The sequence below is a fragment of the Cynocephalus volans genome, chromosome 17, assembly GCF_027409185.1.
Source record: "Cynocephalus volans isolate mCynVol1 chromosome 17, mCynVol1.pri, whole genome shotgun sequence".
Lineage (NCBI taxonomy): Eukaryota > Metazoa > Chordata > Mammalia > Dermoptera > Cynocephalidae > Cynocephalus > Cynocephalus volans.
The window spans coordinates 22,612,236-22,627,662 of NC_084476.1; the positions used below are offsets into that span (position 1 = coordinate 22,612,236).

Genomic DNA, 15,427 nt, shown 5'->3' on the forward strand with positions numbered 1-15,427 from the left:
TTAGTTAACATGTGTGAGCCCATAGATTTCAATAGAGGGGCCTCCCAGTCGGCTATCTCTCTTGTTTTCACCCAATTCCTACCCCACTGAGCACAAGACTTGGGTGGGGCCCAACCATAATCACATGATGAAGACACTTTAGAGAGTTTCCAGGCTAGCTCAGGGCATGTGTGTGTGGCAGGTGGGGGCGGGGGGCGGGGGCCATACAGGCAGGGATTGAGGGGACGAGGGTGAGAGGAAATGAACATGGATTCAATTCCAACTGGGTGTGGTATCACCAGTGAAACAACAAAAGTTCAGTAGGGCCCCATCCCAGCCCTGGAGGCAGGGACATTTCCAAAAAGGGGCATTGGAGTAGAAAGTCTATCTCTAGTAAATGCATTAGTTGAACAGTCTCCCAACACCTAAAACAGGAAATGATCTTTCTGTTGTCCCCCACCAGCTGCCACTGCAGCAGGGAGTTTACTGTCTTCTTATCAATACACCCCCAGTCCTGGAACAAAACCCAGCACCTAGCGGGCACTCGGTAAATATTGTGAAATACATGATTCCACGGCCTATTTGCAAGTCAAGTGAGGGAGTCAACTTCAAAAAGTATTACTATGGTGTGTTTACAATTTTATATTTTTTTAAATTGCATAGATTTTGAATAATTTTTTATGTTTCAGTACAGTCTGCAGTTAAGTTTATTGGGTGTATAACTTTTCATTCACTTACTATATCTATATATATTTTTTGCTATGTCCTAACTTACTTCATCTGTCGTGTTTGCAAACAGCAGCTCAGGCCCTCCGTATTAGGAGGGGTAAAACTCAGAGAAAGATTCTGTTTGGCTCAGATGCCCAGGGCCATGAACTCAGAAAGATGTCAGATGTGTAGCAAGAAAAGTAGATGCACAGGAAAGTTCTAGAGTCATTTGACAACTGAGTTGGACTTTGTGCCTACTGGAAAGGGACAAAGGCCACTGCATCTGGGCATACTCTGGAGTGGCCGTGGGTCTGTTCATCCTGCCTCTGTTCTTTGTGGTTTCTGTTTCCACCCCCATCCCAGCCAGCCCATCCGCGAGCTGCAGGAAGAGGTGTCCCGGCTCCGTGTGCGGCTAGAGGACAGCCTGCACCAGCCACACCAGGGCAGCCCAACTCGCCCAGCGTCTGCCTTCAACCGCCCTGCCCGGACTCGGGACCGGCCAGCGGATTCCTCAGCTACCTGGGGCTCCCACTATGGCAGGTGGGTGGCTCCAAAACTCCCAACTCTGTGCCCTGGTGGCAGCTGCAGAAGATAGCCTTGGCCAGCCTGTGACTGTACCTAGACATGTGGACTCAGGCGCTGACATGTCTCTGTCTCGCTCATTGGCTCAATCATTCATTCACTCTTCCATTTTATCACTGTGCAGTGTCTGAGGCATAAAAGAATATCTAAACCTATGTGCCAATAATAAAGCACGATACAATAATATCCCTGAACCCACCACCTAACTGAAGAGCTAGAACGTTTGCAGGATGCTCACCCTCCCACCCACTCACTCGCTGCTCCTTCATTTATGATGATGACTTAGAAAATCGGCTAAATCCTTTTGAGTGTTTCTGTGGGATGGTACTAGGATAAGGTTTTTCTAGACATTGCCTCATTAATCCTTCCAGTAACTTTCTAAGAGAATTGGTCTTGTTATCTCCCTTTGACAGATGAGGAAACTGAGGGTCAGAGAAACTCAGAGCTGTTTTCTGCGAGACTGACTCCAGAGTCTTTGGTTTTGACTTCTATGCTCTCTTCCCCCACTGTGTTATAAGCATTTCTCTAGGTTGACATTCTCACTGATCATCTTTAAAGGCTGCAAAAAACCTCATCCAGTGACGTCATCTCGATTTCCCTTTTGCTAGTAAATCCACAGAGAGATTTTCCTGTGATTCTGGAGGTGGAGAGAGAGATGTCCCTGCAGGAAGGCGGCAGGCCAGGTCCTCCTCGGTGCCTTGAGAGGTGCCTGGGGGTCCCTGAGTAAGTGACTAACTGCCAGCACTGATTTCTGAGGGCCACAGTCTAAGCATGTGGGCTCAGTGATCAGGGACCACAGCTACAGCCTTCGAGGAAACCTGGGCAATTTTTTTTGTGTCTGTTTCAGGCCGTGGTAGTGCTCTGAAGCACAGTACATTTCTAATAATAGCTACAGTATACTGTGCACCTACTATGTGCCAGAGTATCTATAAGGGCCCTGTATATATCATCTCACTTAATCTCCACTGTAAATCAGGTCCCCTTATCCACATTCTGCAGATAAGGACGCTGAAGACCAGACAGCTCAGGGGACTTACTCTGGAGCCAGTGGCCGGGAAGCAACCCCAGGTCCACTCCTTCATGTGGGTCCTTGGCCCTGTTGTTGACCTGCTACAGGCAGTTTCAGCAACAGCTAACCATGCAGTAATAATAGCATCCAAGTGGTGGGATTGCCGCGAAGGTGCATGACACAGCACACACAAAGCATCTAGACCAGGCTTAGCCCAGGGTCAGGGTTCTGGATGCATCGGCTGTTACAACTATGGGGCAGATCTGCCCCAGGGCCTGAGCTTGTGATACACCCGCTCCCTGAGCTGTGTGACCCCTGCCCCTACTCCCTCAGATGCCTCTCTCTTTCTACTTCAGGTTCTGAATCTGAGTCGCCTTCCCCCCGGCTGTTCTCTGTGAAGAGCAGGACCACCGAGGACAGTCCCCAGGCAGCTCAGGACAGAATGAGAGGGATGGGCAGTGCTGGGCGGCCAGACAGGGTCACCTTCCGGGGCCAATACACAGGTAGGCCAGGAAGGAGGGCTAGGGAGGTATGTGTATGTACACACTCATGTATGTCCACACCTGTGCACATTCGTGGTGTGTGTGTGTGCTCACGTGTGCACACGGGGAGACAGAGACTATTCAGACCATTTGGAGGAAGAGGAAAGAGAGCGCTGCACCTGGACCCTCCCCAGTTCTGCGTCCGTGCAGAGGGCTGCCACTGACAGTTCTGTTTCTATCCCCAGGCCAGGAGTACCGGGTTCTGTTCCCCAAGGCTGTGCTGAGAGGCAGTGACACAGTCTCCTGTCCCCACTGCCGGCCCGTTAGGACCCAGGACACAGGTAAGGGAGGGTTCTTTGAACACCGGCCAGGTTACAACTTCTTGACACGAGGGGTGCATGTCTGGGGCAGAGGTGGGCCTGCCCTAAGCTCAGCGGTGAGTTATAGGTGCAGACAAGGGAATGGGATTGCTCTGGGTGCTGCCAAAACACCTGCTGCTCCAGGCGCTGAGGCCTGAAGCCACTCTCCTTGAGTTAAGAAGTTCCTGAAAGGTCCTGAGACATGGGCACTGGACAGCAGGGAGCTGGTGGCAGTGATTAGGTCTCATCTCCCCTCCATCCTCCCTTCACTCCTCATAACTCTCCCAAACCCAACAGCGGAGAGGGGTGGGGAGAGCAGGGTCTGAGGATTTGGACACTGGATTCTAGTCCCAGTTCTGCCATTGACTAGCTGTGTGACCTTAGGCCAGTTGCTTGACTTCTCTGAGCTTCACTCTTCACATCCACAATGTAAGGGTGGAAGAGATGGTCTCTAAGGTCATTTCAAGCAATGGTAATGATAATGATGGAGCTGACATTTAGTAAGTCCCTACTGCATAGCGGGCATCCTACTACGGATTTTATGTACATTAACCCACACAATTCTATGAAGTAGGTACTAATATTATGCTCATTTATAGGGGAGGAAACTCAGGCTCAGAGAGTTTACGTAACTTGATGGAAGACACACAGCTTAGTGGTAGAGCAGGTTTTGAACCCAGCCCCATCTCTTCAGCACTATGTCACTTTGCCTTTGCTAGAGTTCCTGCAGGCTCCTCCATCCATCCATCCATTCATTCATTCATTCATTCAACACCTACCCATACTGGGTCCTGGGCCCTGTCCACAAGGTGTGCTGCAGGGCCTGGAGTGATCCTGGTCTCCCTGAGATCTGGCTTTCTGATTAGAAGCTCCAACAAGGCTGTAGGGGTCTATGTTTGCCTAATCCATATAACCCAGAGCCTAACACACTGGCTGGCACATAGTAGATGGTCAAGAAATAATTAAGTGAACATGTAGATGGAACTAACTGTCCTTTGTTATCTTCCTTTATCTTTCCAAAACACTCCTGAATGTGTGCATATTATTCCCATTTTGGAGGTGAAAATACCAAAACCCAAACAGCAGGGGACAATGGTACAGCTGGGGATTAGATCGAGGTTGACTGCAAACCCAGTGCTCCTGGGTCCACCCCTGCTCTCTCTGTGGCTAGTGAACACACTTACTTCTCTCCCCAGGTACTATGCACCCCTAGGACCTACCTCAGCCCAATCATCCACCAAGTGGCCCCCCACAGTCTCCTCCCAGCCAGACCGGGGACACCGGCACTCCATGCAACTCGACCTGGACGACCTGGAAGAGCTCCACAAGGCCCTGCGCCAAGCCGTGCAGGCTGCCGAGAGCATCCGCTGCGCCACCGAGCAGATGAGCCGCTCGCTGTCGGCCAACCTGCGCCAGGCCCGCAGGCTGCGGGGCTCTTGCCTCTTCTGACAGCCCCCGAGGCTCAGTGACAGATGGGTGAGCAGGTGAGCAGGCACCCCCTGCTGTCCCCAGGGCAGGACACCTGAAGGCCCCAGCGCCCCGTCACCAGGAGGGTCTCCCTCTAGCACAGGCCCCGCCTACGCGAACTCAGTGATTTCCAAATGGAAGGGGCATCGGCCTGGTCACTAAGAGAAGTCACTTCCCATGAGGATCAGGCCCCTCGAGGAGGTGCTGCAGCCACGGACACCTTCTGTCCAGATGGAAGCTCTTGGATTCTATTCTCCCAGTCCTGTACTTGTTCACCTCTGGCTAACACTATGTACTTTATATGCAGATTTACACAATTTTTTTTTAAAAGTAGGGAGCTTTCCTACTCTTGGATCCTCCTTAGGATGTCAGATAAGAAGGGAAAGGGCCAGGGTCTCTGGAGCAAACCTGTCCCCCGCCTGTGACCATCACTCCAGAGCAAGCCTCTCTGGGAAGGCATGGCTGGAGACCTTTCTCCTAATGACTGGTGGTCAGAGGGGCATTTGGGGACCAGTGGGATATCCTAGGATGTTGGTGCACTGGGTGACGTGTGCCCAGCTTCTCCATTGTTACAGAGGCCTTTCCCAGGGCCCCTTGGGATGGACCCAGAGAGGGCCCAGGAAGCTGTGCACCACAGTCACTCTCAGCTCCTCCTCCCAAGGCCCCAGCTCTTCCCCAGGATCCCAGTGGCATTTGACAAGTGGCCGGCTACCTGCCAGGCCCCGGTCTGGGACCTAGTCCGTGGCCATGAGGCCAGGCCCTCTCCCCATCCCCCACCCCACAGCAGCACAGACCTCAGCATTTCTGGAATGTGTGTGCATCGATGTTGTATATTTGAGGCATTTAAAAATCTATTTTCGTTATGAGGCCAAATAAGAATGAATATTGATCTTAAAAAAAAAAGACCAAAAAAAATTCACACAGGCCTTTGTCTATGTGGTATGTGTCATCGGCTTGTGGTTTTTAAAGTCAAGTTTGTGGGGTGGTTGAACATTTGACGCCCAGCTGAGTCCTCTCCCAGGCCACCCAGTGGGTGCACCTTTCCAGACTCTGCCTGCCTCTCTCTGGAGGCTTCTGTTTCTCCAACTTTCCCCCTGTGACTATCTCAGAACCATAAACCTTTCCACTGGGAGGCCTGGGAAGAGAAGCTACCTGGCCAATACCTCTTTACTGAGGCCAGAGATGTCATGAGACGCACAGCAAGTTGTTGTCCACAAAAGCATGAGCCTGGACTCTTCTCTCCGGTGCTCCTTTAAGTACTTAACAACAGCTGCCGTTTACTGAGCACCTGCTCAGTTCCTGGGTTAAGCACTGGACATGTCGTGGTCCACACAGCCCACGCACCAGCCCTCCAGACTCCCGCTGTGCCCCATTTTATTTGTAAGTAAACTGAGGTTCCATAGGGCCTTCTGCCCAAACTGGTTTGGGAAATACCCAGGGTTTGAACTCGAATGTTTGTCTGACTCCAAAGTCCCTCTTCTTTGCTCCTGGCTTTTGCTCCCTTTACCTCTGTGATTTTTTTTCCCGCCACTCCTATGTCTTCCTTATTCCGCTCTTCCTGCAATGTCCCCACCTCCCGTCCACACCTCTGCCCACCACGACCCATTTCTATGTCAGTGTTCAGCTGATCCTCCTCAGTAGGGTGGGAAATGGTAGGCACCTCGCTGACAGTCACACTGAAATGGAAAGCTGTCTTGTAGGTTCTGAGCGTCCAGGTCCAGACTTTCTGGGCACCGAGATGCTGTGTCCTAAGGACATCAGGGTGGGAAGGGGAGCTCACATGGAAGCCCCCGGGAGTGTACGCAATCTCACTGTCATGGCACAGCGATGGCTGCTGGTATTGAGCAGAGGATGCTAGAGTCTTGGGCTTGAGGACTGTGGCCCTTGTTGGGGGGCAATCAGGGCATTGACCTGTGAGGGCACAGGACTGGGCACTGGGGCCTCAGGTTTATGGTCCTGTCACTGGATGGCTTCAGCAGCTTACACGTAGGATTGCCAGAACAATTCAGCCCCAGCTTTCCTGCCACTCGAGTAGTGTGTTCGTCAAGAACCTCTCTGGGTCTGGGAGGAGACCAGCCCTTCCTTGCTGGACTCCTGGCTCCAGAGGCTTTGCTCTGTCTGTCACCGAGTGGGTCACCTCAGGCATGGCTCTATCTCAAGGGCTCCAAACACTCCCAAGGTATGATGTCAGCTGGTTTCAAGGGAACAACCACACCCCTAGGTGTCATCTCCTTCTGGGTCTCGGGAGGGCACCCTGAGGACAGTTGCATGGGGACATCCAGCTGATCTGGCCTAAATTGGAGTCCCCCACATCACCCTTCTTGTCCCTGCCCTGGTCCAGGCACCCCACTCTTGCCAGGATGCCCACTGCAGCCTCCAAACGGCCTTCCTGCCTCGTCTGTCCCTCCCACTTCACATCCCAGATAGCCATGGTGACAAGTCTGAAGTAAAGTCCTTTGTGATTGGCACCATATGCCTGAATCCCCACACCCCCAACCCCTTCCACCTCCATTTTTACTTAGGGTCATCTGTGTCCAGGTTCCTCAGACGTTTCCTCCCAGGTCCTTGTTTGCAGAAACAGCAGGTTTTATCAAGCTCCTGATCTTTCCAGCCTGGTTCAGATACCCCTTCCAGGTGTTAGGACACTGAGGAAACTGCAAGTTTCACCAACTGAGTCCTGGTTGTAGGTGTCTTGAACAAAGAATTGGACGAGACACGCCAGAGGCGAAAAACAGAGCAGTTTATTTAGTAAGAGAGAAAGTACATTCCAGAGAGCATGGCGAGGGCTCCAGCGATCTGTAGCTCAAGAGACCCAGGCGAAATGCAAAGAGCAGTTTGACTTAGAGAGAGAGAGAGGACACCCCATCAAGAGGACGGACAGGGCTCCAGGGAGAGAGAATGGCTCAAGAGCACTGAAAGTTACATTCCTGGGGCTTTCAGTCCTCCCAGCTGGGTTCGTGTCCTTTGGTCATTGGTGGAGCCCTGGTAGTCTTTGTTGATTGGCACCTTACCTGGTGGGAGCTCATTGGTCCTACCGAATGGGGCACTAGCTGGGGGCAGAGCTCCCTGTCTGTCTTTATTTCCCGAGGCTGTGCATGCCTATGTCCTCAGGGAACCAGCTCTAAACTATCCTACTCACAAACAACCAGGTTTCCTCTCCCCTCTCTTGTCCTTTTCTAATTTCCTGCAACACAGGTAACCTTCCCAGACTTTCGCACTGCAGATGGAACCTTCCCTGTGCTGGGCTCCCACAGCACCCAGTGCCTGTTGTTGTCCATCCTGACATGTGGGCTGGTCATTACATCAGGGGCTCTTCCAGCCTGGGTCAGGGTCTTACCCAGCACCCAGCCAGGCCTCAACTCAGGGCAGGCTTCAAAATGAATGAATGAGTGAATGAATGAATGAGCAAACGAACACGTGACTGACAACCTGACTGCTCCAAATGCAGAAGTTTTATTGATGCAACTGGGGGAAAGAACTGAGGTACAAAGGGCAGGGCGTGGGGCGGGGGTTGAGGACGGCCCCCGACGTCCCTGAGCTCCTGACCCAACGCTGTGTCCTCCTAGGACTCCTCTGTTTTCTTCTTCCTCTCCTCATCGTGCTGCTTCTCCAGCGGCCCGCACTGATCCTAGATGACAGCGTGGGAAGAAAACACAGAGATGGGGGAAGGCGGGGGTCTTAGAGGGGCAGAGGTGGAATGAGCTCTGGCCTCTGGGACGAGCCCAAGTAGGGCTCCATCTCCAGCTCTGCCACTTCTAGCTGGGTGACGTTGGCCAAGTCATTTTCCCTCTCTGAGCCTCAGTTTATTTAGCTCTAAGATGAAGGCTCAAATCCTTAAAAACACCTGACATTTAATGTCTCTTGCATTCTCACAACCACCACCACCTTCAGACGGTGTCCCTGAGGCTCAGGGTGGCCATGGGACCTGTCTGAAGACCAGTTGATGGAGGAAGCAGTCTGTGGACCAGGGGGACCCACCCAGGAGCTGTGCTCCTAAGCCCTTTCCTGGGGCTGGGGCAGGGGATGGTTCACACCACTGGTGGTCACAGGAGATGACCCCGGATGGGAAAGGGATGGAGACATTTTTATTGTAGTAGTTGTAAAAGTATTTCATGTATATGAAAAAACAGTGACCAGCTCATCAGCTCTGTGACTTTCCAGATATTATGGTATAATAAAGCCTTTCATTTAACACAAGTGCAAAGGAAAGTAGTAAGAAAATAATTATACAGGTAATCCTCATTTATAGTAAACCTCGGGATGGCGGTCCTGGACTTGCTGCAGTTTGGGTGCCACTGAAAACCACAATACTAATTCCCACTTCATGGGCATTAAAAATGAACGAGGGCAGGGGGAGGAGGGGTAGCCTGGGATGTGGGAGGCAACCATAATGGTAACTCCCATGAGTGTCTCTTGCTCTGTTCCCACCATCGCCCCTTGGCTTATGCTGTTCCCTCCTGTTAGCCTTTCAGGTCCTCCCCTCCTGCTCCGGTTTCCTCCCTGATTTTGTAGGGTCTTTTTCCACCTTAGCTCTCACCCACCACTCATGGGCCTCTGTGAAGCTCTGCTGTCCCTGCAGTGAGGCAGGTGCTTAAAAGCAGGAGACCTTGGGCCGGCCCGTGGCTCACTTGGTAGAGTGCGGTGCTGATAACACCAAGGCCACGGGTTCGGATCCTATATAGGGATGGCTGGTTTGCTCACTGGCTGAGCGTGGTGCTGACAACACCAAGCCAAGGGTTGAGATCCCCTTACCGGTCATCTTTTAAAAAAAAAAAAAAAAAAAAAAAAGCAGGAGACCTGCCTTGCTGTGCAGCCTTGGCTGTCAGCTGTCCCTCTCTGGGCTTCTGGGAGTTGCCCAGAGTGAGCTCACCAGTAGAGTGGGCACTGCCCGGTCCCTTGCGTTTACCTTTTTCCAGTCTGTGTAGATGGCTTCTGACTTCTGCATGCCCATACATGCCATAGCTTCATGGAACACTTCCAGCTGCTCCTGGGTTGCCTCCGGCTTGTCAGCTGAGAGGGGAGCAAGTATGTTGCAGGGCAGGGGCGGGAGGCCAGGGAGGGCTGTGGTTCTGGGGGCCCAGTCCCAGGGGTGGGAGAAAACAGGGCAAGGCCTGAGTGGGGAGAGAATGAGGGGCTACTGGGAGCGCCTACTGTAGAAGGACAGTCCCTGGTTCTGCTTGTCTTCTGGGTAGGCGGTAAATATGAAGGTCCTCGGGTCCTGGAGGAGCACCAAGTAGCCGAAATTTTCTCTGCCCCATTCTAGAAGAGAAAAGAGCTCTAGGTGAGATCCCAGGAGGTCACAACATCCCCGTTTCATGGTGAGGAGCCCATCAGCAACGCCCCAGGGGTCACTTGGGCTGCTGCGTGCCCAGCCCCTGCCATGTGCAGAACTGCACTGAGCATTACACCTATGTGCAGTCACAGGAGCCTCGCGCAGACAGTGGCCATCAGGGCCTTTCTCCCCATTTTACAGATGAGGGAAACGAGGCCCAGAGAGGATCCTCAGTGCTGCTAAGTGGTGTCAGCTCAATGCCATTGGCATTTATGTGCCTCTGTTTTGTGACATCTATGCAGTGGTGGTGGGGATATGGGAAAGTTACAATCTGCCCAACACACCAGCTTTTACCTTTAGCTTTCAAAGGATCTTAAAGAGTGGTTGAGAGATAGGTAGGTTTGGATCCAGCCCTGGGTTTCAATTCTAGTTTTAATTATAAGCTGTGTGACCTCAGGGAAACTACTTGACATCTCTGTTCTTCTGTGTCATCAGAGCACTGTAATGTACTCTTAGGGTTGTTTGTGAGTGTTAAGTGGATTAGTTGGTGTAAAGCACTTCAAAAATGCCTCACACAGAATAAGAGCTAAAAATCGTTGGTAGTTATTCCAATGATTATTGTCTGTGCAGGTACCAGGATCGTGGAAATATAAGAAGCAAGCCTGTCCCGTGTTTTCTGTGCCCAAAGCCTGCAGAGCTTTAGTCCCAGCCCTTGTGCTTAGGCTGGCCCACCCCACACCACAGGGCTGATACTCCCATCTGTAGGTGGGTCCTTACCATATTTGGAGAGGGACCCATTTTCTCGCTGGACCTTCAGGTAGCTGGAGTTATAGATACACTTGTCCCCTCTAAAGATACACAGTAGGTGGGAGAAAAGAGTAAGACAGTGGAAGAGAAGTAGACAGGTGCCCATCACAGTCTGGGGCAGGAGTTGGGTGGAGAGCAGAGTCAGCCGTCCCCACGTGCCAGGGATGGGAAGGCCGAGGCCAGGAAGAGGCAGGGACTTGCTCCAGGTCTTCCAGCATCTAGGAGGAGAAGCCAGAAGCTGGGGCTGGGGTGGGCTGCGTGGGTTCTCACTTGGTCTGGTATTCTCTGAGCAGTACAGTGTCTTCTGTCAGGTTGGCAGTGAAGTAAAAGAAGTCCGCTTGGATCGCTTGAGCCTCCTGCTTGTACTCGGGATTTCGAAAGGCCGAGGCGATATAAAACCACTTGCCAGAGATCTGGGGAGAAGGCAGGTAGTGGTGATGGGGGCTTGGAAAAGCCAGGAGGAGACTCAAGCAGATCTCTCTCTTCATCTTGCAAATGGGGACACTGAGGCTCCGGGTGGGGAGTGGACATGCAAGAGATCGCCCTGAGGAGCAGACATCACCCCCCTCACCACCACCTGGGCAGCTCTTCCATGCCCGGCACAGAACTGTCCCCTTCAGAGGGACTCCACAGTGGGGCTTCTGTTATGGGAGGCAGAGGAATGCCTCTGGAGTCCCTTGGGCTCAGAAGTTTACCCAGGACCCGGGAGAGGAAAGGGCAGAGCCAGGGAAAGGGGATAATCACAGCCCACAGGGTAAAGGGAGGATCAGAGAGGGAGGCAGCTGCCTACATACCCAAGGGCAGAGCTGCCCAGGCACTCACCCGTTCCAGGGTGGCATTGGTGATAGGTGCTGCCGTCAGGTTGGCACATGGCAGCTTCTGGGCCTCCAGCAGAGGCAGGAGGCTCAGGATTGCAAGGGCCCAGGGTAGCGTCATACTGGGCTAAGAGGCACCTGGAGCCAGACAGAGCTGGTAGCTGGAGCACTGGGTGACCTTTATACCAAGCTGTGGATGGGACACGTGGGGCCCGGACAGTGTGTGCTGGGGCTGTGACATAATCCTGCCAGTGCTTGAGAAATACCTTGCACAAAACCTTCCCCCAAAGCCAGCTGTAGGTACATCCTCCAAGCCCAGCTCTCATTTGGAGCCATGACCTGGAGACGTTATGAGGGCCTTAGAGTGTGGCTTATTCGAGGCCAAGGCGGGTGAGGGCTGAAGTGATATTAGTTAACATGTGTGAGCCCATAGATTTCAATAGAGGGGCCTCCCACTTGGTGATCTCTCCTGTTTTCACCCAATTCCTACCCCACTGAGCGCCAAGACTTGAGTGGGGCCCAACCACAAATCACATGATGAAGACACCTTAGAGAGTTTCCAGGCTAGCACAGGGCATGTGTGTGGCAGGTCGGGGGGGGGTCGGTGCACGCAGGGATTGAGGGGACAGGGGTGAGAGCAAATGAACATGGATTCAATTCCAACTGAGTGTGGTATCACCGGTGAAACAGCAAAAGTTCAGTAGTGCCCCATCCCAGCCCTGGAGGTAGGGACATTTCCAAAAAGGGGCATCTGACCTGATTGTCTATTTCTAGTAAATGCGTTAATTGAACAGTCCCCCAACTCCTAGAACAGGAAATGATCTTTCTGTTGTCCCCACCCGCTGCCACTGCAGCAGGGAGTTTACCTCCGCATTCCTGGAACAGAACCCAGCACCTAGGGGGCACTTGGTAAATATTGTGAAATACAGGATTCCACGGCCTATTTGCATGTCTACATGATGGAGTCAGCTTCGAAATGTATTATTATGGTGTGCTTACAATTTTATGTTCTTTTAAATTGCATATATTTCAAATAATTTTTCACATTTCAGTACAGTCTGCAGTTAAAATTTTAATGGATGCATAACTTTTCACTCACTTACTATATCTATATATATATTTTTGCTATATTCTAACTTACTTAATCATGTCCTTTATTTATGTCTGTAGCATTTTGGATTGATTTTTTTTTTCTCTGATGATAAGAGTCAGAGAGTGACCAAAGTGCTTTCTAAAATTTCTGTACTATCCAAGATAAACAAAAGGATATGTCATGTACAGTCTTATACATAAATGTTCATAGCAGCATTTTTCAAAATAGCCCAAAACAAGAGGGCTGTCTGGTTAGCTCATTTGGGAGAGCATGGTGCTGATAACAGCAAGGTGAAGGGTTCAGATCCCTATACCAGCCAGCTGACAAAAATTTAAAAAACAAACAAACAAAACAAGAAACAAACCAAACGTCCATCAACAGGAAAATAGAAAAACAAGTTGTGGTATTTTCATAAAAGAAATATTACTTAGCAATAAAAAGAGATGATCTACTGACACACATAACAATATGGATGAATCTCAAAAGCATGCCGAGCAAAAGAAGTCAGACCTAATGTAGCACATAGTTTATGATTCCATTTATATGAAGTTCTAGAGCAGCTCAAACTTATCTATAGTGAGACAAATCACACTGGTGGTTGCCTAGGATAAAAAGGGCAATTTCTTGTGGAAGGGCATAAGAGAACCACTGCTGGAGACAAATGCTGCTTCAGAGTTCAGGGAGGATTTGACTGAACTTAGAGGTAAGAAAAAAGACAAACAAATTAAATTTCTTTTCTTTTTTTTTTTTTTAAAGGTGACCAGTAAGGGGATCTTAACCCTTGACTTGGTGTTGTCAGTACCACTCTCTCCCAAGTGAGCTAACCGGCCATCCCTATATAGGGATCCGAACTCGTGGCCTTGGTGTTATCAGCACCACACTCTCTCAAGTGAGTCATGGGCCGGCCCTAAGAAATTAAATTTCTAATTCTTCTTTCTTAGCATAAATGCAATAAATTCTTGCATTACCAGTTCTTGATTTCTCAGTAATACTGAGAGCCCATTTTCTTGCGACATGTGGTTGGAGAGGTCCTCCTGAGTTAGAAATGGGCAGTATTTGCAACAATTGCACATGGTATCTGAGAAACATTTTGCAATATCAGATCATTCATATCACTCTTCAATTTGTGTGTAGGTAGATGGAACACACATTTGGCATGAATCTGATTCTTCACATTGACAACTAGAGGTTGAATGCTAGCCTCGTGAATAATTTTTAGTTGTATGAAACTTTTGGACAACATTTAATTAATGAATTAAATTTTCAAAACTTAAATTTAAAAACACCAGCTTTATTGAAATACTTTTGATTTATAAGATTTAGATACTTAGACTGATGGTCTGTGGAAATCCAAGGAGTGGCTGGGGGGGGGGGCAGTAGAATAAGGAGAGTCATGTCTTCAGAAGCAAAACTGAGGCCTGTGAGTACATGGAGTGCCTCTCCCCTGCTCACTGTCCTCACTGTCATTCAGGCTTTGTCTTGGGGATCTCACTCTCCACCCAAGAGACTATCCAAGGAATTCCTCCGAGTGCACCCAGCAACCACCCTGACACTGTACAATTTCCACCATCTCCTTACATTTCAGGGATGCTTTAGGGTCTCTACTGACTGAGGTTCTGGGCAGTCTTCCCTAGCTTGTCCCTCCATCTGACCCTGGCACAATGTCAAGAGAAGTTTGGTGGGAAAGAAAGAGACAGAAAAGACTTCAGGCAGTATAGAATAGTGGTGAAGCACTGTCCTAGCTTTACCACTTGCTAGCTGTGTGACCTTGGGCAAGTTACTTAACTTCTCTGTGCCTCAATGTCTCCACCTGCAAAATGGGGATAATAATAGTACCTAATTCATTGGGTTTTTATAAGGATTAAATCAGTTTGTATTTGTAAAGCACCTGTGAAATGAAACAAACTTGCTTCCAAGGGGTCGCTGATTATAATAGCATCACCATAAATTTAATGACAAGCTGGGGTGGAAGGAAAGAGAGACTCCTGCATTGCATATATGAGTATATTTCAGCAATCACAGGTTACAACCAACTTCTAAAGACATCAAAATGCAAAAACATACCTATCCTAGGTTCAAGAAAATCAGACACCCCCTCCCCCCGTTATATAGATGGGGAAACAAATGCCCCAGAGAGGCGAGGTGACATGGTGAAATGTCCCACAGCAGGTGCGCTTTAGGTAACCAGGGAAGTGCACCCATTTGAAACACTTCATTTCCTGAGAAAGCCACTTGACATCCTTCTTCATCAAGGCCAGCACGGCACTCTGTCTGACGATGAACTTGTGATCCCCTTCTACGTGAGCAGCTGCCAAAAGCTCATTGGCGGAGCAAACGGTCCTAATTAGAAACTCTGTGTCTAGGCTGAGGGAATCCCCCCAAAAGAAGATTTGCTTAAGTTCAAGTCCTGTTTGGTGATCTTGGGCAACTTATATAACCTCTTTAGACACCAATTCCCTTATCTGAAAAGCGAGGGTTCTAACGTGTCTCACAATGTTGTGCTTGTGATGAAAACACGTCACATGTAGCGCGGTATCTGGTTGGTGGTCAGTGCATAAGAAATCGTAGCCATTGTTGTTTCTGAATGGTGCTATTATTAGGTGCAACCATATGAAACTGGATTTGATAGGTCAAAAAGCAGTTGAGTAAGGGCCAGTCCGTGGTTCACTCGGGAGAGTGTGGTGCTGATAACACCAAGCCAAGGGTTAAGATCCCCTTACTGGTCATCTTTAAAAAAAAAAAAAAAAAAAAAAGCAGTTGAATATCATTTTACTTCCTTCGGTTCATCCTACTGTTATTGAACAATTGTTCTCTCTGTCGTTGGCAAGCAGGGCAGGGCATACTGTCCCCATTT

The 15,427-nt window shown here is 50.0% G+C and overlaps 1 protein-coding gene and 1 pseudogene across 1 annotated transcript; one reads left to right on the top strand and one right to left on the bottom strand.

The window, feature by feature from the left end:
- Positions 1-246: 246 nt before the first annotated feature.
- Positions 247-4,568, top strand: LOC134365556 (microtubule organization protein AKNA-like; annotated as a pseudogene).
- A 3,580-nt stretch (positions 4,569-8,148) lies between these two features.
- Positions 8,149-11,601, bottom strand: LOC134366206 (alpha-1-acid glycoprotein 2-like). Its single transcript, XM_063082620.1, has 6 exons — positions 11,488-11,601; positions 10,936-11,078; positions 10,636-10,706; positions 9,738-9,845; positions 9,493-9,596; positions 8,149-8,214 (listed from the first exon to the last, which is right to left on the bottom strand). Exons 1-6 carry the CDS (start codon positions 11,599-11,601, stop codon positions 8,149-8,151), a joined length of 606 nt encoding a protein of 201 aa, XP_062938690.1.
- Positions 11,602-15,427: the final 3,826 nt, after the last annotated feature.